The sequence below is a fragment of the Eptatretus burgeri genome, chromosome 4 (genome assembly GCF_056783735.1).
Source record: "Eptatretus burgeri isolate ZD-2024b chromosome 4, Ebu_testis_v1, whole genome shotgun sequence".
Taxonomy (NCBI): domain Eukaryota; kingdom Metazoa; phylum Chordata; class Myxini; order Myxiniformes; family Myxinidae; genus Eptatretus; species Eptatretus burgeri.
Genome location: NC_140964.1, coordinates 71,859,626 through 71,882,473, shown reverse-complemented (window position 1 = coordinate 71,882,473; position 22,848 = coordinate 71,859,626). Strand labels below are relative to the sequence as shown.

At 44.8% G+C, this 22,848-nt stretch overlaps 1 protein-coding gene across 1 annotated transcript in view; it reads right to left on the bottom strand.

Annotated features, from left to right (window-relative positions):
- Window positions 1–1,570: 1,570 nt before the first annotated feature.
- The window catches only part of LOC147028321 (SCO-spondin-like), a 25,392-nt gene continuing 4,114 nt past the window's right edge, over window positions 1,571–22,848 (bottom strand). Inside the window, exons 2-5 of the mRNA XM_085876547.1 lie at window positions 14,218–14,278; window positions 10,366–10,493; window positions 9,588–9,738; window positions 1,571–1,789 (exon numbers count right to left, since the gene is read on the bottom strand). Of these exons, the coding sequence (XP_085732673.1) occupies window positions 1,773–1,789; window positions 9,588–9,738; window positions 10,366–10,493; window positions 14,218–14,278 (357 nt within the window). The 3' untranslated portion in view covers window positions 1,571–1,772. The remainder of the gene's footprint in view (window positions 1,790–9,587; window positions 9,739–10,365; window positions 10,494–14,217; window positions 14,279–22,848) is intronic.

Sequence of the window (22,848 nt, the reverse complement as noted above, 5' to 3'; positions counted from 1 at the left end):
TGTTAAAAAAAGTATTCATTTGTCCAATTCAGACATCACTTGACATTCTGGGTGTCTCCGGGTGCATGGTGTTTATATGACCGATCAGCGATCACTAATCGCTTGCCAAACCAGCAGTTCCTTATCAACTGTTTCATGGGAGTGCTTGCTTGAGTGCTTAAGTCAATTGGCGAGTGCACTTCAAGCTTCGATGGTGATACTGCGGCGCAGTTCTCCATGGGGACATCTCCGAAGTGAGGAAGGCAAAATAAATAAGATGATTACAATGAGTTAAAAATGTTTTCAGTAGTAATGAATTGCCACATCACGGCAGGATAGCTGAGAGGTATGCATGCTCGCTTTAGGCTGTCTCGCCTGGGTATGAATCCCGACCGAGCTATAAACTGTCATCCCAGTGTTTCACAGGCAGAGTGATCCATCAATCTGTGTGCTGTCTCTTGAATAGACGTTAAACTGGACCTCTCATTTGCCGGAATCCCCCCTCCTCACTCTCCCCTCCCCCAACCACTCTCGCTCTCTCTCCCACCCCTCTTCTTTTCTCTCCCACCCTTCTCCCTCTTCCTCCAACCCCTCTCACTCTTTTGCACTGTACACATCCCCAGATGCACTGTATTTTTTGCACACATTTTGCACATGCACACATTTTGCCTTGGTCAGCCCTCGGGTGGCTCCATATATAGAATTGTTTAGAATACATTATTCTACATGTGTACCAATTTTGGTGCTTTTATGCAAATTTGAACAATTGGTTTGCTATGCTGCAGTACTATTCCCCTCACAGCCTTCCTTTCCCCTCCCCTCACACTTACCTCCTCCCAAACCCCCAACCCTCTCCACCCTCTCCCCTGTGGATATCCCCGGGTGGTCTCCGCGTGCTATATTAATGTGGTTTAAATGTACCCTATTTTGTTCAATCCTGTACTATCCCCCCCCCCCCAGAGTGTGATGAGGTGTCATTCTCCCCAACCTCCTTCCTAACTCCCTCTTTCCTCTTCCTCATCCTCACCTCCTCCACCCCCCCTCACCCTCCTCTCCACCCTTTCCCCCTCTTCCTCCTCTCTCTGTCTCTCTCTCTTTCTCCACCCCTCTCCCCCACCCCCCTTAATTATCCCCATCAGCAAAGTGATGGGTTGTATTTGCTTGTAATTATAAGGATCCAATGCAGTAGAAAAGTGGATTCACTCCTTCAGTGTTTTAAATCTGTGACGATGTTCGATGGAGCAGAGAACTTTTTTTTAATCTCTGCAGTTGGTGCTATTGCTATGAGTACTTGCTTTTTACATAATCATTAGCATTTGTAATCTCCTCTTATCTGATGCCATTTGACTGAGTTATACTCAGTCTTCCTCGGGTTAATGCAGGCAATTATAGCATTGGCAGAACAGGAGGCATAAAACATGATCGATTCAGAAGCTCCGAGAGATCTGACCAGCACATTCCAGCTCGAAGAGAAACACGAATCCGTCAAAGTGGATTGCCCAGCTTCAAATGCAATTTCCATTGGTAAAATTGCACACCTCCATTCATAACGTCTGTTTATCTCCTCCATGAAGGGACACAAGCATTTGCCTTCAGTGCATATTGTGATTTATTGGTGCATATAGCACAGGTCACATAACAAAGCAAAAGTGAAAATTCACTCAAATGCTCCATCAAATCAGTTGTTTTCTCCTACTGATAAATTCAATCAGATTGCTAAGAGAAAAAAAATTGCAGCAAATCGCTAGCTCACATGAAATACTGGCTATAAAAAGTTAAGCATCTTGCTGGGTTCAAGAAAGGTCTTCACCTGCAAAATAAATGAGGAATAGTTATACAAGCAACCCGGTATCGAAGCAATTAATCTCAATTTTAGAGACCATCAACTCGACTTGGACCTGAGTGTCGCTATTTGTGATACACAAGAAAAAGAAGAATATCATCACCAAGCTGAGACTGCCAGTGAACCAACACCCACTTGGGCAGTCTATTGACAAGCTGTGCAAGAATGGGACTTTTTAACAATACAAGATCTAGGCTCATGGAAGAAGGAGGTAACAGAAGATAAATAGGAAACTGATTGACGCAGTTGTCCCACAGTTTGAGACAATAACCAAGGGAATGAACGAACAGGAAAGGAGGAGGGCAGGTAGCACAAATTGCCCCTACAGAATTGCCCCTAACAGCTTCCCTTGCAGTTTATTTGTCCAATCGAAGTTAAAGCATTCACACCAATAACTGGACATGTTTTCAAGGTAATCTTTCCAAAAAACTTGTGCACTTGCAATAATACCTGTTTTCCAAGAAGAAATCACCTACTTACCTCATTCAAACTGAATGTTATGGATGCCTCATATTTCTCAGACCTGCACTGGTAATCTCACTGTTGGTATTTTAAGTCAAGGATACTCAGATGCACAAAATAGTCCAAACAACAATGATCTAATGCTAATTACATTTGATTGAAAGGTACACCTACAATCAAGAATCGCCTTTTGCCATTAATAACAATGGTGTCTCCCCACTGTTGGAACTGGAAGGAATGGGATTTTTGGTCATAGAACGATGTTAGATGTGGCAGGTTACCAGAAAACTGAACAGACTAATCATGCTATCTTGGTATAATGGAGGAGAACAATGGAGCATCTAACAAGGAAGGGAGGGGTGAATAATGAATATGAGTGAGAAGTAAATGGGAAGAGCAGGGATAAAAATGTAAGTTATTGGAAGGGAAATAAGGAAATGAAAGCATGTAAAAGGTGTCATGGTAGAATGGATAGTGAAGACTGAAAAGGGATACACAACAGGGCAGGCAAACGTAAAGGGACCTTCGACATACTCCATATCCATCCATCCATCCATTGGGACCATACTCTGTACAGAGCGTTGGTGCTGCCTAAGCAGACTCCTTGGCTATTGGACACAATTTTGCACAGGTCGCCACTCCGACGGGATACCAGCAAGCTGGTAATCCTTTTGTCAACCTCGGAAGAATGACAGGCAGAGTCAACCACATCTGGTATGAATTCAACAGCCAAGTGGGATTTGACCTCAGGATCCAAGGATCCCAAGCCCACCACCCTCACCATTAAGCCAACACGAGGCATATACTCCATATGCAGGAGAGGAAAGGGGAAGAGTGCTGGTTTTGAAAACTCATGTACCATTTGTGAATGACACTGTGCAATAGCAATGTCAACCAATGAATGGTACTTGTAATAGACCGATCCAAGGCATAATATGCCCATTCATTGTCAGGTCAGGTCAGTTATGGGAGCATGCGCCAGAGCAGCGCGTCGCTTCGTCCACTTTCCACCGATACTCCAGGGGCCTCCGTCTGGCCAACACCCAGGCAGATGCCTGGCCCATCCCCATCTCCTTGAGATGCTGATCAATCTGCTGCAACCTCAAGGCAGGTGGTCAGTCCATTGGCCTCCTCTACTCATGAGGCTCCCTCACTGAGAGAATCTGGTGAGCAGGATCAGTGTCAGGAAAATGAGCCACATGCCCATACAGCTACAGCAGTTGCTCACGGATTATGCAGGTAACCAATCTCATTTGAGTCTCTCTCAGCAACTACTCGTTGGACACAAAATCTGAGCAGCAACAGACAGGGATCCTTCGAAGAGACCTGGTACCAAAGGAATTAAGTTGCAGTGTCAGATCCCTGGTCAGAGTCCAAGTCTCACAACCGTAGAGCAAGAATGGAAGCACCAAGGATCTGAAGACTCAGACTTTCATCCTGCACAGATACTGGCAGCGCCACACCCTATAATCCAGTGAATCCATGACTCCACAGGCCCGACCCAGACGTCTATTGACTTCTGGCTCACAGCCAGCAGAGACAAGAATATCACTGCCAAGGTAAGTAAATCTCTCCGTGACCTCAATATCCTCACCACAAACAGGAACAGATAAGATCGCAGCATCCAAGATGTCATTGAAAGACTGGATCTTAGTTGTGACCCAGGAAACATGTAATCCCAGCGGCTCCAACTGCTCATTCAGCACCTCGAGGGCCCTCAATATGATCTCCAGACTCTCCGCGAAGATGACTGCATCATCTGCAAAATCAAGGTCAAAGATCTTGACATTCCCTAATTATACACCGCAGCTTGATCTCTCCAACATCCTCCCCAGAATCCAGTTCATACAAACACTGAAAAGTGTGGGGGCCAGTACACACCCTTGACAAACTCCACGAACAACTAGAAATATGTTGAAGATGGTATCACCACATCTCGCAGCACTCTCAGTACGAGAGTTTAGTTCAGACATCAGATTGTTCAGTTTGCATGGCACCCCACGAATACTAAGAGTCCTCCAGAGGGCATCCTGATTCACTGAATCAAACTCTTTGTAGAGATCAATATAGGCTGCAAACAGCCCCTGCCGAAAATCTCGTCTGTGTTCGGTGAGGACCCGAAGGTCAACGATACATTCAATCGTTGATCTCTCTGGTGTAAAGCCTGACCCCTCTGGGAGCTGGTGCTCAAGCTGAAGGTGGCGACCCCGATCAAGAATTATCTGAGCAAAGACCTTGCCCGGCACTGAGAGCAGCGTCACCCCTCGGTAGTTGTTGCAGTCTTGGTGATCAGCCTTCCCTTTCCAGAGAGGGACAACAAGGCCCTACTTCCAGTCATTTGGGATGATGCCTGTGTTCCAGGCAGAGTACAGAACTGCATTCAACGACACGAGTACAGCATTTCCACCAGCCTTGAGAAGTTCAGCACGGATGCCACGGATCCCAGGAGCTTTAACCCATTTCAACTGGTTCACTACAGCCTGCATTTCCACAAACGACGGTGGATCACAGTTGATTAGATGGTCAGCAATAGGGATAGTAACAACCTTGCCATCCAACTCAACAGCTGGTGGATCAGCCTGGTACAGCCACTCAAAATAACTGGCCCAGTGGGCCCTTCACTTGGGACTCCTCTGTCAAGAGCCATCGACCCTCTGCTCTAACTGCAGTACACTGAGGGAAGGGCTTGGAGGAACGTAATGCGTCAACTCCACTGTAAGCAGGATGAGAATCACTTGACCACAGGTGATGCTCTACACTCTCAGATTCCTCACACATGTCCTCCTTGTCCACCCTCAGTGCATGCACAGTTTTACACCTCAACTCCCTGAACAGCTCAGCTCTACCATAAAGTCTGGCCCTGTGACTCTGGTGAATGGTATCCAGTGTTCCTTGAGAGACAAAATTCTTCTTCGCCCTATGGTGAGTTCCAAGACATTCACCGGCAACATCAAGGATGGTGGTTTTGAAGGCACTCCATAACTCTTCAGGCTTCCCCAAAGTACTTAGACCCCCCAAATCCCCACTCAGCGTGTTCGTAAACTCTTCAGCTGCCCTCTCATGCTTGAGCTTGCCAATTTCCAGCCTCGGCTGGGATGGTACCATTTTCCCAGATTTAAGTTGCATCTTCAGAGTTGCTCCAACAGGCCTGTGGTCGGTGTTGAGGAATTGAGCACTCTGGAAAACCCTGCAGTTCTGGATCATCCTCCAACGACCGTCAATAAGGACATGGTCAATCTCCTTTGCCACACTGCCAGCATTTGAATACCAAGTTCAGCGATGAGCTTGTGGGTGCTGAAAGCATGAACCAGCCACCCTAAGTCCATGACTTCTTGCAAAGTCAAGGAACTTTGTGCTATTCTGCTTCACATTTCCAGACCCATGGGGATCAACACATGTCTCATAACCATCCCTATCAGTTCCAGTTGATGCATTGAAATCCCCCAAGACTAGAAGTGTATCTCGCCTGGGGCACTGATCAACCAAACTCGAGTGTGGCTTAGAATGCCTCCTTCACGGTGAGATCACTCACCTCAGTCGGAGCATAACAAAGACCAGGGAAATGACACCCAAGGAGTGATGAATCCTTTGTTTCGTAATACGCTCATTGACTGGTGTGACCTCAATTACCATTGTAATCAGCTCATTTGACACAGCTACAGCATCTCCTTGGGCATGGTAACCACCAGAGTGACCAAACCAATTGTCAGTGTAATCAGCCGCCATGATCTCGCCACTATCCGGAGTCCGAACCCCAGAGAGTGCTGCCATACCGATGTTCAAGCGCTTGAGCTCAGACAATAACAGACAGGTCATCAACCTCTCTTAATGATGGGATATTCCAGGCACCCACCCGAAGAGAACGCCTCAGGTGAACCAAGGAGACTGCCATCTGGTGGACGACACCTCATTACCACCCTGACACACACTACTGCAATCTGACCTGGGAAGGTTACCCCGTGGCTTTCCTCCTATCATCAAAGAGTGGGGGTCCCGAAGGATTTGCCTCAATCCCTTCATCCGGTGAGCTACCAGGTGAGGTTTGGCAAAATGAAAGCAGATGACAACGGCATATTGTTCCTCTCTGATTACCTTCTGTTGTCACTTCTGATGTTATCGTTGCTGGTTTAGAGTAGTTAACACTTCAGCCTCACACTTTACCATGGCGGCCTGCTTGGCCCAATACTCTAATCTATGCTTTGAACTGGAAATGATCTTTAGTATTCATGAACGTTTTAAAAATACTTCAGCTGACAAGGGATTTAATTGTTATTTTTTGTAGAGTTTCTCTCCTTTACATATTTCTGACAAAGACAAGTCTGATAAAGGTGCAGAGGTAGGTCTGATAGGATGGTGCACTTACCTTTGAGCTGTCCATTTACCTTGGAGCTGTCGAGTATGGGATCGATTCTCAACCTGATTATAAACTTCTGGATTGGTCAGCCACAGGAAGGGACTTGCTTCACAAAGTGTGCAGGACGTTTTCTAATCTGTATACTTGGTCAGTGTTAGGTGTTGGGAGTGGGGGAGGGGAAGAGGGGAGGGGGGTTCTGCCCACGTAGCCTATCATTACCAGCCACTGTTCCAGCCCTACCATATACTATTGTTATGCGGAACCATAGATAGATTGTGCTAATAATAGAATGGACCATGTGGTTGAGTGGGGTAGAATTACTCTTGTATTGGGTATCTGTCAGAGGTAATTTGTGTGGAAAGATGTGGACTGAGGAGGCAGTGATTGTCAACCTTAAAGTAGAATAGGGTAAGATTGTGTGATGTTTCGACCTCCTGTACAGGTGGAGCACAAAAGGCACAAAGAAAGTGCTTCACGCATTTAAAGCAGAACTGTTTGGCTGACAGACCACAGGACATGGCATTATGGTAAGCCATGAATTGTTGTTGAGGGCAGAACAATTGGAAAGGGGCCGTCCCAAGGGCAGCCAATAATGAGATCCGCTGCCCATTCAGGCAGTTCTCGAGGAGGAAAAGGCAGTATCCATGCATGTGTGGAGATTTGAATTGAGTTCACATTTGAGTTCAGTGGCGCCAACCTCCCTCCCTGTTTTGTCGCTCCCCAGAAAGGACTGTTCTGGAGAGTAAGACCTTGCTTCTCATCGCCATTACCTCGTCTCTGAGCATGCTAATCCCTATTCTCCCTCCTGACCTTCACGTCGCTCTGTGCCATGCCAACCTGCATGACACCAGCTCAAGACCAGCTCAAGACACCTGCCTAAATTCCCATTCATGTTCTGAGTCCGATATTTTGGTGCCACAGCCGGTTACTTATTTTCATTGTGCATAAGATTGCATGTTACTTCCATCCTTCTCTGTCTATCGACCAAAGGTCTGTTCCATATTTATTTATGGCGTCCTGCCTTCCTTTTCCCCAAATACATTGTACATAAGCCTTTTAATAATAAGAAACATCTCCTCGCCTTTTGGCCTTCACGTGTGACTCACTGCCATTTCCAGCTTGGATTTGAGCAATCCTCGGGGGATTGTAGGTAATTAAAAAACACAGTAAATTGGGGAAACATCATTTCGGTCATTCGCAGAGGCCTTTCGACCTCCGGCTCAGAAGGCCTGTGTTAATCTACCCTCTGACGTGATAATATGATGTAATATCTGTGTTGAGGCCAATTGTGGACAAGACATGGCTACCTGCACCGAAAATAAATAACTGAAGCTGGTTTTGACTACTTAATGGGGTTTTCCTTATGGTGTGTTGTTCTTCTTTCGGCTGCTCCCGTTAAGTGTCGCCACAGCGGATCATCCGTTATGATCCGCATACTGATTTGGCACAGGTTTTACGCCGGATGCCCTTCCTGACGCAACCCTGGTCGCCTCTTACGATACAGGGATAAGGATTGGGTTTCGCCATGATTCTGGGCTGCCCTGCACCCTCTCATAGCACGGCCCAGCGCAGAGCGTCCGTCCTCAAGCGATCCTCCAACCCAAGCCTCCGAGTAGCCGGATTACAGGCGCACGCCACTACGCCCGGTATTGGGGTTTTCCTTATGTAAGGATCTGAAATTATTTGAGAACTATTACATCGAGTTCAATATATGTTTTTGAAATTTCCTTTGTGGTTCACTTCAAGTAATAATTCCAAGTCTCGGGTTCTGGTGATGCAACGCCATCCTGTGCAGGATGGTGTTATATAGTGAGACAACTCTCATGAAGGATACCAATGGATTGATTCCAAAATATAATATTTTAAAAGGACAACTTGGTTGACATCCTTTAGAATTAGGACAATGCTCCCCTCCCATCACTCCCAAGCCCAACTCCTTCCAAATTTCCAGTTTTTCCTTCCTGAGAGTTTGCTTCTGTAGCCATATTGTCCACCACATTCATCCTCTAGTGCCCCTTATTCCTCGCCACACCCATCATTTGTCCAAGTCTCCCTCTGTTTTGTTCTTCAACTTGCTGTTGGTGTTTCCCTCCTCTCTTACCTGTTCCTTTTCTTTTGGTGTATCCTCATACATTCAGTGTTCCAGCTCTTCCATGAGACTTGACTGTACACAAAAAATGCTCCATTATGTGTCCCCTGCTTGCCTGTTATGAAATCTTACTTTACAAGGAAATAAATTTGCAAGCAGAGAGCACAAAGTCACACGTCCCAATCCACATCTATCCAAAACCTTTTATATTCCATGTAGCGAGGCAGTTAATGTTGGTCCTTCATTAACTCTTCATTATGCCTGGTGTTGGCTTAATGGTTTGGGTGGCGGGCTTTGGATCCTAGGGTCCTGAGTTCAAATCCCGCTCAGCTGTTGAATTAATACCAGGTGGGGTTAACTCAACCTGCCATCCTTCTGAGGTCGGCAAAATGAGTGCCAGCATGCTGGAATACTATGTCGGAGTGGCGACCCGTCCAGGATTGTGCCCAATAGCCAAGGAGACTGCTTATGCAGCACCAACGCTCTGCACAGAGTATGGTCCCAATCTCCTCCTCTCCTTCATTAACTGACACATTTCCCTCACCATCTTTAGCTCTGTCTCAAACCTCGACATATGTAAAAGGTATCACCTATCCACAGTGCAGGTGTCAAAATCAGTTGTCCCCTGCACACCAAAACACCTAATTTCGTTTTATGAACAGAGGCACTATGATCAAGTGTAATCTGGTGACTTGGATCTGAACACTGCAGATATACAGTGACAATAATCATCTCAATGCTGAAATACAGCATCAGGATGATTATTGCCATGTGGCCTTGATTCTCCTGACTGCACAGAACCCGCTGTGTGTACAATATGGAGATGGATATACAAATTCCATGAAGATTAAAATTCTCACCTTGACAAGCACTACACTTGCAGCTATGGATGACAGGAAGCACAACGGGTAGGATCCCTCCACCAGGGCAAGGCAGCTGCAAGAAGTGCACAGGGCTGGCAGGGTCCAGCTGGTAGCTGCAGCACTGACAGTCAGTGTTTATGTATGGTTCCTGTTATGTAAGGCAGGGATAAAACACAAAAAGATAGGGTCGGCCACAAGAGTGAAAATGAACAATTTGATTCATGCTGTCCTGTGAGAAGCACTGGCCCAGTTTTGGCAGAACAGCTGAGTTTAAAGGTCTCATTTGAAAGGAGAAATGTTGAAAGCAGATGAAAGGATAACAGTATGACAAACATTTCCATATGCTGGTCTCTGGTGAATAAAAAAAACATCAGAATCCAAAACGCCAACCTTGCTGATGAGAACTAGAATTACATTTCTGGATAAATGATTAAAGGTAAAACTACAAATAGATGAATAAAGTCTCCAGATCCTTTCAAGGCAGTATTTAATTGAAAATTGTGAAATTCTTGGCAAATATAGGCTGAATTATATAACAGCGCGATGTCGCCGCGCTGTAATAAGGAAAGCGAGTTGAGACAAAGTCAACGAGCCATGGTTTAAAATTTTTAAAAACAAAATAAAAACATCACCCCATGAGGATTGTCAATGACAAATGGAATTTCTTTTAATTGGAAGAATTATGGTTTCAGAGATTAATAAAAAAAAATTGTCCTTGGGAAATTTATTGCAGCATATCAAAACTGATGGAAGACATTTAAGGAACAGGTGTTACCTGAGAGATCACTGTGGCAATGGAGGGGCAGCGGCCACTGCAGTAGTTGACTGGTACATCCTTCAGGCTGCATCCGGCCTGTGTGATATTCCGTACCTCTGTGTAACGTCTGCAAATATCCGCCTGCTCTGGTGACGGGACACACAGGTGAAACATGGGGAAAAATGTATTTTCTGAACTTTCCTCCGAAAAACAGCTCTCATTGAAACTCTCCGAAAGAATAAGAATTTCTACCTTCTATCTCATCTTTCTTTCACAATGGCTTCTTCCCAACCCATTTTTCTTTTGAGGATTTCAACATGATGCTGCCGTCATGAGGTGATGAGACATTTATCTCTTCCACAAAGTGCTGCCCATTATTTACTCTCCTGGTCTTATGATGGTCATCCCACTTGTCAATCCAGTTCTCTCATGATCATAAATCAGAACCTTGAGGTTGCTGTTTCAACATTTTGAGACACAAATTGCTCAGCTTATTCGCTGGTCTCACTACAAATGGATTAACATGAAACAAAAGTTAATTTTGAGGTTTGTGGAATGTTTTTCCCTCAAAACTTGGAGCAAATAATTTCAGATAACCCTGAGATTACAATCACTAAAAGGGAGTTCCTGTCTATTCAACAAGCACAAACCTGGATGATGATTTAATTTGTTCATCACCACACAGGGAGTCTTTCGTTGGGCAATGACTTTCGGTGGACCCACTAAATTAAGTTACGTATTCACCGACGAAATTAAGTTATGTTCTCCTCCTCCTCCTCCTCCTCCTCCTCCTCCTCCTCCTCCTCCTCCTCCTCCTCTGCCCTTTAAAAGGGATGGGGTCCGATGGCACCAAGCTTCTGCCCAGCCTTGACCATGATACTCCCTCACCTCCCTCTGTTTTCAGCCAACTCTCTCTACTCTCCAACCACCCTTACCTTATGGATATCACTCCTCAAGCAATCCTCCCATCTCAACCGAGGTCTACCTATTTTCTTCAAAAATTGCTCCCTCAATCTATCTGCTCTCTTTGCCATTCTATCTTCCCCCATCTGCATGAAGTGTCCAGACCATCTAAGATGGCATTTCACCAATCTCCGCGTCAAGCTCACCTGAACACAAATCTCCTCCTTCAGTTCATCCATCCAACTTCTATCCACCCTCTTCACTCCCACAACCCTCCTGACCCAGTTGTTCTCGCAAACCTCTGTTGTGTTGCCTAGGTTGTTGTCAGTGCTGTTAGGGTTAGGCCGTAAAGGCCGTAAAGGTAAGCTGGCATAACACACGGCATCAGAACCTTCCCTTTCAATTTTCCTAATATATTTGTCTGCCATTACTCCCTCAATGCTCCTCCACGCATTTGTACCCACCTGTGCACATGTCCAAACCATCTTAATCCTCCTCTGCCTCGGACCTACCTTCCCTGCTCATTGTTCCTCCCAGATACTCAAACCTATTTCCTTGCCTGATCCCCTTCCCCTCTCACCTGATATTCATTTATTTTCTCTGCTGCCTGACAAAATATCAGCTGTCTTCTCCATACTCATCTTCAGCTCATGTTTCCCAAATTCCTCCTTCCACTCCCACAGATCCATCTCAGTGTTGCCATCACCATCTCTCACGGGACAGTGTGGTTGGCTTTCTTCAGGTCCAAAAATCCCAATGCCATCTCACTTCTTCTCCACCAGCTGTCTCAGCATGAACATCCCATCCGTCATCCCCCTCCCTTTTCTAAACCCCTGCTGCTCTTCTCCGATCTCCATCTCCACACTCTTCCTTATCCTCCCATCCAGAATCCTCTCCAGCACCTTCATCACATGGCTGAGGAGCACAATGCCCCTGTACTTCCATGCATCTTGAACATCACCCTTCCCATTCCATATTGGCACAATTAACCCTGTCCTCCATTCCTCCAGAATTGAACCCTCGCTCATACATGTATTCAACAGCCTCTTCGTCCAACCGACTCTGACTTATTCCGCTGAAATTGTCATCTCTGTACACACCTCATCAATGCCTGGTGCTCTTCCCTTGTTTGTTCTTTTCAATGCAGTCCACACTTCCTTCCCTGTGATCGCCACAAACTCCTCTATCCCCTCTACATAACACGGCAGCTCTAGCTCACCGTTGCTTCCTTTCTGGTTCAACAACTCTTTGAAATATCCTCCCCACACCTTCAATACTGCCACACTCTCTGTCACTGGCCTCTGGCCACCATCCTTAGTCAGTGCCCACCCATTCATGAACTTACCATCCTCATCCCTGTCACGAGCCAATTTATATATCATCTTCCTCCCACCATCTTCTTCTAACTTGTTGTACACCTCCTCTTCCATATCATTCCTCACCTTATCCACAGCTCTCCTTATTACTTTCTTCTTCTGCTCATATAGTTGCAGCAACCCCACATCCGGCAGCCTCCCCCTCTCCTTGATCTTCTCTATTCTCTTCCAAACCTCCTTATTTTCACCAACTGCCTTCGCACCCTCCTCCATCCCCCATGCCTGATTTCTATCGCTCGACAATGTGCTTCCTTTCCTGATTTCCTTCCATACAAAACTTCTGTAATTCCGCTGAAAACCTCTTCATACTTCTTCCACTCCTTCTACAAACCTTCTACTTCTTCGCAAAGTTGCTCATACCTAGCCCTGAACCTCTCCTTGTACTCGATGAGGACATTTCCCCGACACTTCCCCCCAACTAATCTTCCGACCCCTGCTCTTCACCTCCCTCCTTTCCTTCATCCATACCACAAACACCACAGGCTTGTGCTGGATGCTTTCCTTTCCCCCTCCTGCCACTGCTTTACAATCCTTAATTGTCCACAACTGTTGCTTCCTTACCACCAACAAATCCAATTCTGTTCTATGATGTCCACTCCTATCGGTAATCTTGTGGCTTTCCCGCTTTTGAAAGAATGAACCAGCTATGGCCATCCCATTCCTCACCAACAGCTACACAAGCTTTCGACCCTCTTTATTCCTCGTTCCTCACCCAAATTTACCAACACATTGTTCTTCAACCGGCTCCGCTACTCCCACATGTGCGTTAAAGTCCCCCACAATGCATAACATCGCCTCCAGCTCAACCATCCCAATCATCCTCTCCAGCGCGTCCCTCAATTCCTGCTTCTCTGCCCCAGTCCTTACCGTTTGTGGCCCATAAACCGACATAACACAAATCATTTGCCTCTGTATCACCACCCATGCCATAAGTGTCCATCCCTCCATCTTTCCACTCTGACCACCTGCTTGCTGATCTCTTCCGATACTATTATTCCCATGCCATTCCTCATTCCATCCCCAACCACATGCAACATTTTGTATCCTCATAATAACCTCCTCGTCCTGCTCCTTTCCATTTGGTCTCCTGCACACACAACACTTCCATACTCCTTCTCTGCATCTTCTTCACCACTTCGACCCCTTTTTCCCCATCCACTAAATTATGTATTCACCCACAAAATTAAATTAAAAACCACTGGACCGTTTCCTTTTTAAAAAAATGTCTTTGCAAATGAAAAACAGGATTGCAAATTCACAAGAGCAATAACAATCCAGCTGTCAGATGACAACAGCAGATGTTTTGATAGAAACTTATCAGCGTAAAATACTTTTTGGGTTGGTTTGTATTTTAAAATAAGTTTACTGACTATTCCACATCCAATTACGAAAATAATAAGATCTGACTACAAACATGTCCTGGTACTTTGTCTGCAGTTTTCTATCCTTTAGTGTGCCATATTTTGAATAAAAACATTAAGCACGCTATTCCGTTTGCTCACCCTCTCGAGCAGACATCAAAGTTCCCACGGTGTTGCTTGAAAAAGAGAAAAGGCCGTAAAGGAAAACCTGCTCTTGAATCATGACTTACCGACGATTTCCTTTCGGCAAACAGGACAGCAACGATGGGGTTCATATACCTTGACTTCATCCTGCCAAAGAAGTATCATTCAAGCTCATGTTCAATGTAATCATTGTATGATGGATCAATTATTGTATGAACAGGATGTTTCAAAAAGTTGTGCATGGATTTTGACGAAATTTGGTGAACAGGTTGGGTGTGTGACAAGGATGAAATGATTAGATTTTGGTGAAGATCCGGATACGGATACGGCTTCTAGAATACTACAAGTGATTCTTCACCATTGAGAGATAGGGCCAACAACGACACATAACACAATATCTCAAAAAGTCACGGATGGATTTGGACAAAATTTGGTGGACAGCTTGGGTGTGTGACAAAAAGGAATCGATTCAATTTCGGTGAAGATCCGAATATGACTGAATTTTTTTTAATGCGATTCTTCACCATTGAAATGAGCCCAAAAACTAGATATAGCATGATATTAAAAGCAGTTATGGGTGGATACGAACCAAACTTGGTGGATGATTTGGTTAGGTGATAAGAACAAGCTGATTCAAATTATGGTTCAGGTCCAGATCCAGCCTATCATTGGGATACAAAACGTAAACTGCTCTTCCGAGTTCCATTCTTGATATTTTAAGTTATTTTTTTTTAAACCACTCATGATGTAATCCATCACCGATGCACCATATTACAACTTCTACAAAATAATAAAAATTGCATAAACAACCAACAAAAAACAATGCATATACACATCGCTGCGTGGTTATAATGACTGAAAAAGAATCCACAGGAGTTGAAATTGTCGACGGTATTCCCAAGGATAATTCGCATTTTGAGGATTGTGCAGATCATCGTCTACATAGTTGGGAGATTTATCTGTCAGTCATGAGAAAACAATATCGCAGAAGAAATTATGTAGAAATACTGCAAGATTTGTTTTTGCATCAAATGACATGCCAACAAACAGAGACAATATAACTTTCTTCCCATATAGAAACAAAACCAGTTGATAAGTGGTGCCATCAATCGTCTGAAAGGTTTAACTTGTGCAGTTGTCTGCATTCAAGAACAAGATACAAATCAGCTCAACGACACTGATGTTTGATCCCCAGATATTGAAGGTGAATACAAAGGATGACATATTTGCAAATTATCAAATATATAGATAAGAGAAAAAGAATACAGATTGTTTTTTTTGCTATTGAAACCCATTCCTCTTTCCAAAAGGCGTTTTGTCAGCTGATTGTGATCACTGTGAACTTCTCTTCTTCTACAGCAGAGGAACAGTCATCACGTTTAAACATCATTCATTTTTACATGAACACAGCATCCAAGCGTTGTGAACATGCTGTTTCACCAGATTTATTCTTTGAATGGCATCTTCGACCACAACTAAAGTATAGTAATTTGTTTGAGAATCACAGAGCAGGAACGATGATATTTAAGTGAAAATTTTTAAGTAGGTATATTATTTGCTTCATTATCTATTGCATGTTGTATATGTTGCTGTGTTTGAACCTGGGGAGAAACTGCTGAAATCTATCAGTCCAGGTTCTTCCCGCCATATTTGTTATTTGTTCCTTTCACATTTTTGTAATTTTTTTTTCATAATTCTCTTGAATCATTATACATTTTCTTGCTTTTTTCTTTTCTTTCATCCCTTTTTCTCTCGATTCCTCTCTTTCTTCATCTATCTGTGCAAGGAGAAGTAAATTCTTGCAGAAATTTTTCTATGTCTCACTTGGCTGCACCTGGATGGGTTTGAGGGATGTGGAGTAGCGGCTGAAACCCAAATCCTATCCAGGTTCCTCTCGATGACTCCATCTTTGCACTTTACTTCTTTGGTTTTCTTCTTGGTCTTCCGTTTCATGAAGAACATGATTCAAATGAAAGAGATTTAAGCCCTTATTTACCACCCCGAGGTATGCATTGAGTAGGTACAAATTCTTGCAATATCTCATCACAGACGAGGTGTTCATATCTTGGGAATACATTGCTTTTATTCATTTGTAAATTATTTGTGTTAAACGCCTGCATGGATTGACAAGTCCCAACAGGTTTTTGAAGCAAGTTGCAGTTTCTTCGAGTAATTAATATACGGTAGGACTTTGAAATCCCATCGGTAAACAAAGGGTTAAACCACAGTCATCTAAGCAACTTTACAACTAAATTATGAAAGCCACTCATTAATCAGATGACACAATACCAAGTAGGACAAAAAAAAGTCTTTTGAAAAAGAAACACTATATTGTCACGCATCTTCCAGTGACAGTTTGAAGTGTCTCAAGGGCAGAGCTCTTGTTGCGAGCTCAGATGGCTAAATGGGTGAGCAGCAGAGATGGCGACTCGAGTCGACGACTTGGACTCGAGTCACAAATATTGTGACTTGTTAACAACGACGATGAATGAGAGAACACGATATCAAAATTAATATATCTCAGTGATGCGTTTGTGACTAATTTTCATTCGATGTCTAGTAGGATGTGATTATATTTATAGACAAAGATTGCCAGTCGCACACCAAAGGGAGCACAAACTCAGTAAATAAACCATGCCGAGCTTAGAGAAGGTATCAGTTATACAACGTCCAAAGTGCCGCTGAGCTTCCAGCATCCGATGGCACATACATGTGTCCAGTGGAGTAAAAGGAGATAAATTACGGAGAAAGGCAAGTAGGGTTCTCGTATCTTTCATGAAATGGATTATCCATCCTTGAATTCAGCAGGCATGTATGCCGTACGGCGTACATATGGAATGATTGCTGCTGCTCGGTTCATACCCATTAAGCTGCTTTCGTGTTTTTGTTTTTTTAGTCGACGTGTTTTATGGCTCATAATGGAACTAAAATAAACAAACATAAACACACAACCAGACAATGGTTTGAGCTTTGAGTGGATGTTCTTACCAATGCACTGTCAAGACTGAGCATCACTGCTACTCTATGCACCTGCGTGTTTCACATCGCAGAGTTACCAGATTTAAAGAGTGAAAATATCATGTTGGAACCTCAAAATTATTGTATTTTCAGGAAAAATTATCATATGCTTCCGACGAACCATGTGAAATTCCTTTTTTTAAACCGGCGTTAACCCACAAAGCACAGCGACATTTCAATTTACAACCATCGACCGTGGTAGATCTGTCACGTCATTCTAGAAACAGTGGATGTGCACACGTCAAGTTAGGGTTAGGATATGATTATTTTTACCCTTATGAATGCATCAATGCATGAGAGTTATAAAATAACACCTTAGCTTTATAAACAGCCTTAAAAAAAAAAATCAAAACATGGAAGCGTATTGTGCAATATTACAAACCACCTGAGAATAAAACAATCAAAACATCCTTATATCGAATATTAAATGGAGAGATTATGTTTTTGGAAAGCGGAGATAAATGTGATGTTACGTGATAACTTTCATCACTCTGTGACGTCACATTGTGGAGAGATAAGTTTGATTGAAATGTCACAAAAAATGTTGTAAAGTTAATATAGAGATCAACTCTGGATTGTCAGAGGCAAAATGAAAAGTATTGTAATAAAAACTAAATTAATAATTTATCATACATTATTCGGTTACTTTTTGTCGAGGAAACAGATTCTGACCATATTTTGATGACTCGGTCGCCGATTTATTTGATGAGTAAATCATGTTGAAAATAATCAACTTTTCTCCTTATTTCTGCTCTAAATCGTTAATTTTTTTTTGTCGTAGACCAAAATATGAACACTTTTTGAACTCAATTCATTCACCTTCACAACTATGATGTCATTTGTTTTTAAATATCATCGAAATGACGAATCCCAAACCCTAACTTGACATGTGCACGTCCATGGTCCACGTGCTCGGAAGTCAGAATTTGGTAGTGATACTTTGCTCAGTTACTCTCTGTGCACGTGTTGACATGATGTCACGCCTGCGTGAAAAATGCTTCATGAGGTGTGACGGAAAAGGTCATAATCTTCCCAGCAGACTGAGTAAATGTGATGAATTTTAAACTGAAAGTTGAATATAGAGTACTTATTTTTTGGAATTGCCAGAATTATACATTTGCAATCATCTATCGTACATCGTGCAAGAGGTTGAATTATCAGACATCTGGCAACCATGTCACTTCGTTATCGGTAGCGTGGCGGATATTTTGATGGCGTTCTTATTTGCTTTTCAACATTTGAATCACCAACCTTCCATATTCGGAGCAGAATCACCAACATTAATGACACGCAAAAGACTGAGTCTGCTCATCGAGTTTTATTACTGATTGTAACCATTTTGGTCACCAAATGCAACCATTACACCACCGAGTCTGGTCAAGGAGTTTGAATTAAAGCAATTAAACTTTGTCATTTTTATTTTTCCATGTCATTTATTTTAGAGTACGCATGCCCAAAAAATCATCAGGCTCATTTAAACAAACAGCTCGTGACTCGAGTAAACCTTTTGCATCTTAAAGGTTTACACGTAACCAATGTCTATCTTTGATATACAGTAAATGACTTGAGACTTGCCCTCGTAGACGTGAGACTTACTTGAGACTTGGCTCAGGTGACTTGTTGATGTCTCAGGTGAGCAAAACTTATTCTCTTACCCTCCAAAATGGTTTAAATCAAAGTCGAACAGCTCCATGGAAACAGATAAGTAAAACCATCTTGGTTATGAAAGAAAAATGTTTTATAGACATAGAAGAACCAAAATAAATGACACACACACACACACACACACACACACACACACACACACACACACACACACACACACACACACACACACACACACACACACACACACACACACACAAAAACTGACCACAGTCAACAAGTATCCATCAATGGAAACCTCTCATGAACCCTCTCTCTCCTCGTGAAGGCTGGAGTGCTTCAAGGCAGTATCTTGGTCCCAGTATTATTCCTTATCCACATAAAAGACTTCTCCGATGCTCTGGAAACTCTCACTTTCTTTTTACTGATGACTCCACATTGTGTTGTGGAGTACACGACCCCACTTATCAACAAACAGCAGCTGCATCACTTTCTGCTGACTTGGAGTTGATTAGATGCTGTTGAATAAATGGAACATTGTTACGGCTGTGGAAATTCGCAATACACCATAAAGGGTCCTAAGATAAAGGTTATGACGATAAGTAATTGTGTAGTTAGATTTCCCCATTGTTGTTTAAAGGGAATTTCCGTGTTCACAGGGCTGCGATCCTTTGAGTTAGCCGTTTTTCTTTTCTCTATCATTATTTTGGACCAATCATACCCCAACAACTCAAACACCACCACCTTCACCTCTTTACCTCGACAACTCCATCCCGCAAACATCGCTTCACCGCCATTCTCAAACGACGCCCGCCAACAACTCAAACACCACCACCTTCGCCACTTTACCTCCACACCTCCATCCCGCAAACATCGCTTCACCACCATTCTCAAACGACGCCCGCCAACAACCAAACTCGCACCACCTCCACCTTTCTACCACACGCCGGGCTATGCGTTGTGAAAGCATTCCTTTCGCCTCAAGAATCGGATCAGGAATGCTTCACACCCCTTTTCATCCATCCAATGACTGAGCATCGGGTGGCATAGCCCCGCCTCCGAACCCGCTGTGAATGCGTTCCTTTCGCCCTGAAAAGCAGATCAGGAAGGCTTCACGCCTCCTTTTCATCCATCCAATGACCGAGCATCGGGTGGCGTAGCCCCGCCTCCGAACCCGCTGTGATCCAGAAATTTACATATACGCCCCTCCCCCGGGCTATATAGGCGCGAGCACAGCGCAGCTCATGGCGGGAGGTCAAGTGGAAGTCAAGGTGCGCAGTACGTCGGCAGGAAGTCAAGGTGCACAGTACGTCGGCGGGAAGTCAAGTGGAAGTCAAGGTGCGCAGTACGTCGGCAGAGAACCAAGTGGGAGCAGTGGAGTGGCAGCGGCGGAGTGTCAGCAGAAGAAGTCAAGTCTGCAGTGTCGGCGGGACAGTCAAGTCGGGAGACAGAGCTCGAAGCCGACGGGAAAGGCAGACAGGGAGCGCCGGAAACAGCTCGCCGACCACGCCAGGGGCACGAAGCCAGGCGCAGCTACGCTGACATTGCGGCTTGCCCGCCATCGCGCCACGAGGGCACGAGTAGGACCTTTCGGTCTCGTGGACCTGGCCGCTCATCCAGGTTCCACGCGCATTAGGTCCACGGGCCCAATCTGACTCCCTTGTCTATGAGAGGGTCTTTACTTTGCTTTTATGTGAATGCGTGTTGTGGCACCGTGTGTTGTAAAGTAGAAACTGTTTAAGTGCATGTAAATAATCATTTGCTTGTAGTGGGTTGTAATTCTTGCTTTCATTGCTTTGACTGTTATACGTGCATCCTTACTGTATGGATGAGAATACGTGCTTGCCTTGTCTGAGTGTGCAATAAATGTACTTGTCGAACTGTTTCCCGTTCGTTGCGTCCTTTCCTTTGTTTGAAAGTTCCATCTTGCATCACGGAAGGAATTGGTAGAAGGGTGTAAGCACCCGGTAAATAATCACATCCGTCGGGGCCGGCGATAACACCTCTCGGTTATCACTGAAGCTTGGAACGGACCGCTTAAGCGGTTCGTGTCCTAGGCCGGCCAGCGGCGAGGTACGATCGCCCGGTTAACTACCCGCGCAGGTACTTAGGTAGGTCGAGCTTGGCGAACAACCCTATCCTCCGCGGGTGGCCGATTGGCACGATTGGGGTGTGGTCGAAAGACCCACCCGTGACTAGCTCCTGGCGGTAGTTCCACGGAGGGTCACGACTGAATTGTCCGTCCGGGTGGGCGACGCGGTCGCGATTTGAGTTACGTGGCTGATTGCACGCTGGGCGGACCGAAATTCGTAACAATATCTTTAAATGCTGGACTAGCTCACAGTCTCACCTTGAAACTGTGGAAGGATAATCAAAGGAACCCACATATCTACTTCCATCGTCAGCCAATGGAAGGGGTAATCTCTTGAACTTTAAGGCCACACCATCAAATATGACCTCACCTAGCTCAATCATAGAGCAAAGCTGGCCTCCAAATCCAGCCACAGACTGGGTATTCTCTTTCGATCAAAGTCATTCCTCAGAAAACTTGAACTAGTCATAGCTTACAAGGCCTTTGTCCATGACACAAAGGTGTACTGCCCTTCCTTTTGGGCTATGCTCCAGATTTACATAACATCTGTTTCTCCTATAATTTGTGCAATTGAAAGTTCTCTACATCTATCTATAATTCCAGCAATCTCTGTGTGTCTGTTTCTCTGCGACAGCCGTTTCTCGATGACCGCCAGTCCGATCTCATTGAAACTTGCCAGGAATATTGCCGGGGACCCGCGGATGTGCCTTTTCGAGGTTTGATATCGATCGGACGAGCGGTTCCCAAGTTACGGCCATGTATCTGTGAACCAATGACAGGACACAGTGCTCTGATGTCACAATTAATGTTTATTTAATTAATTGATTTTTTTTTGAAGGATTGACGTCACAATTCTTCTTCTTCGTTTGGTATGACGTCACAATTGACACTGGGGACCTGGGTATGTGCCTTTGTCTGGGTATGTGCCATACCTGGGTATGTGCCAAACTCCAAAGGTTTTATTATTATTCAAATTATTAATTAATCCCAAGGTTTGAATTTTTCCAAGGGAAACAGCTGTTTCCCAAGGGTTTGAAAGCTGTTTTTTTGGAATTAATCATTATGCTTGGTTTACATTTGTGAATACATTTACAGAGAGAGGGATGAGAGAGGAGGGGGGAGAGAGGAGGGGGGAGAGAGGAGGGGGAAGAGGGGGGGGAAGAAAGGAGGCAAGAGAGAAGGGCGAGAGAGGGGGTGAGGGGGGCAAGAGAGGGGAGGGAGAGAGGAGGGGACAGAGGAGGGGAGAGAGGGGGTAAGAGAGAGGAGGGGGAGAGAGAGGAGTGGGTGAGAGGTGAGAGAGAAGGGAGAGAGGAGGGGGAGAGAGGGGGATGAAAGGGGGGCAAGAGAGGGGAGAGAGGAGGGGGAGAGAGAAGGGCGAGAGGGGGGTGAGAGGGGGGCAAGCGAAGGGAGGGAGAGAGGAGGGGGGACAGAGGAGGGGAGAGAGAAGGGTGAGAGGGGGAAAGAGAAGGGAGAGAGAAGGGCGAGAGAGGGGTGTGAGAGGAGGGCAAGAGAGGGGAGGGAGAGAGGAGGAGGGAGAGAGGAGGGGGAGAGAGGAGGGGGAGAGAGGGGAAGAGGGGGGCAAGAGAGGGGAGGAGAGAGAGGGCGAGAGAGGTGGGGCGAGAGAGGAGGGGGGACAGAGGAGGAGGGAGAGGGGGGAGAGATTGTCATTGGTCGACAGATAAGATATGTGATGAAACTTTGCGACCATGGTTCCCATAACCAAGTATGCACACACATCGGTGGAGAGTCCCAAAATATAGCCATATGTTCGATATACCTTCACCTTGTAGCAACTGCTAACTGTACATCTCGATCAGGACACAAACTGCGCCGTATCGAATGTGGTGTATTGTCGGGTGCTCGGCAAGTGGCTTAAGCACTCCAGTGAAATGGTTGATAAGGAACGGCTGGCTTGGTGAGTGATAGCAAGCTGTTTGGTAATGGCACATATCCGCATAAAACAAAACCACCGATTTCTTAACATTTTCAGATTTTACTCCAG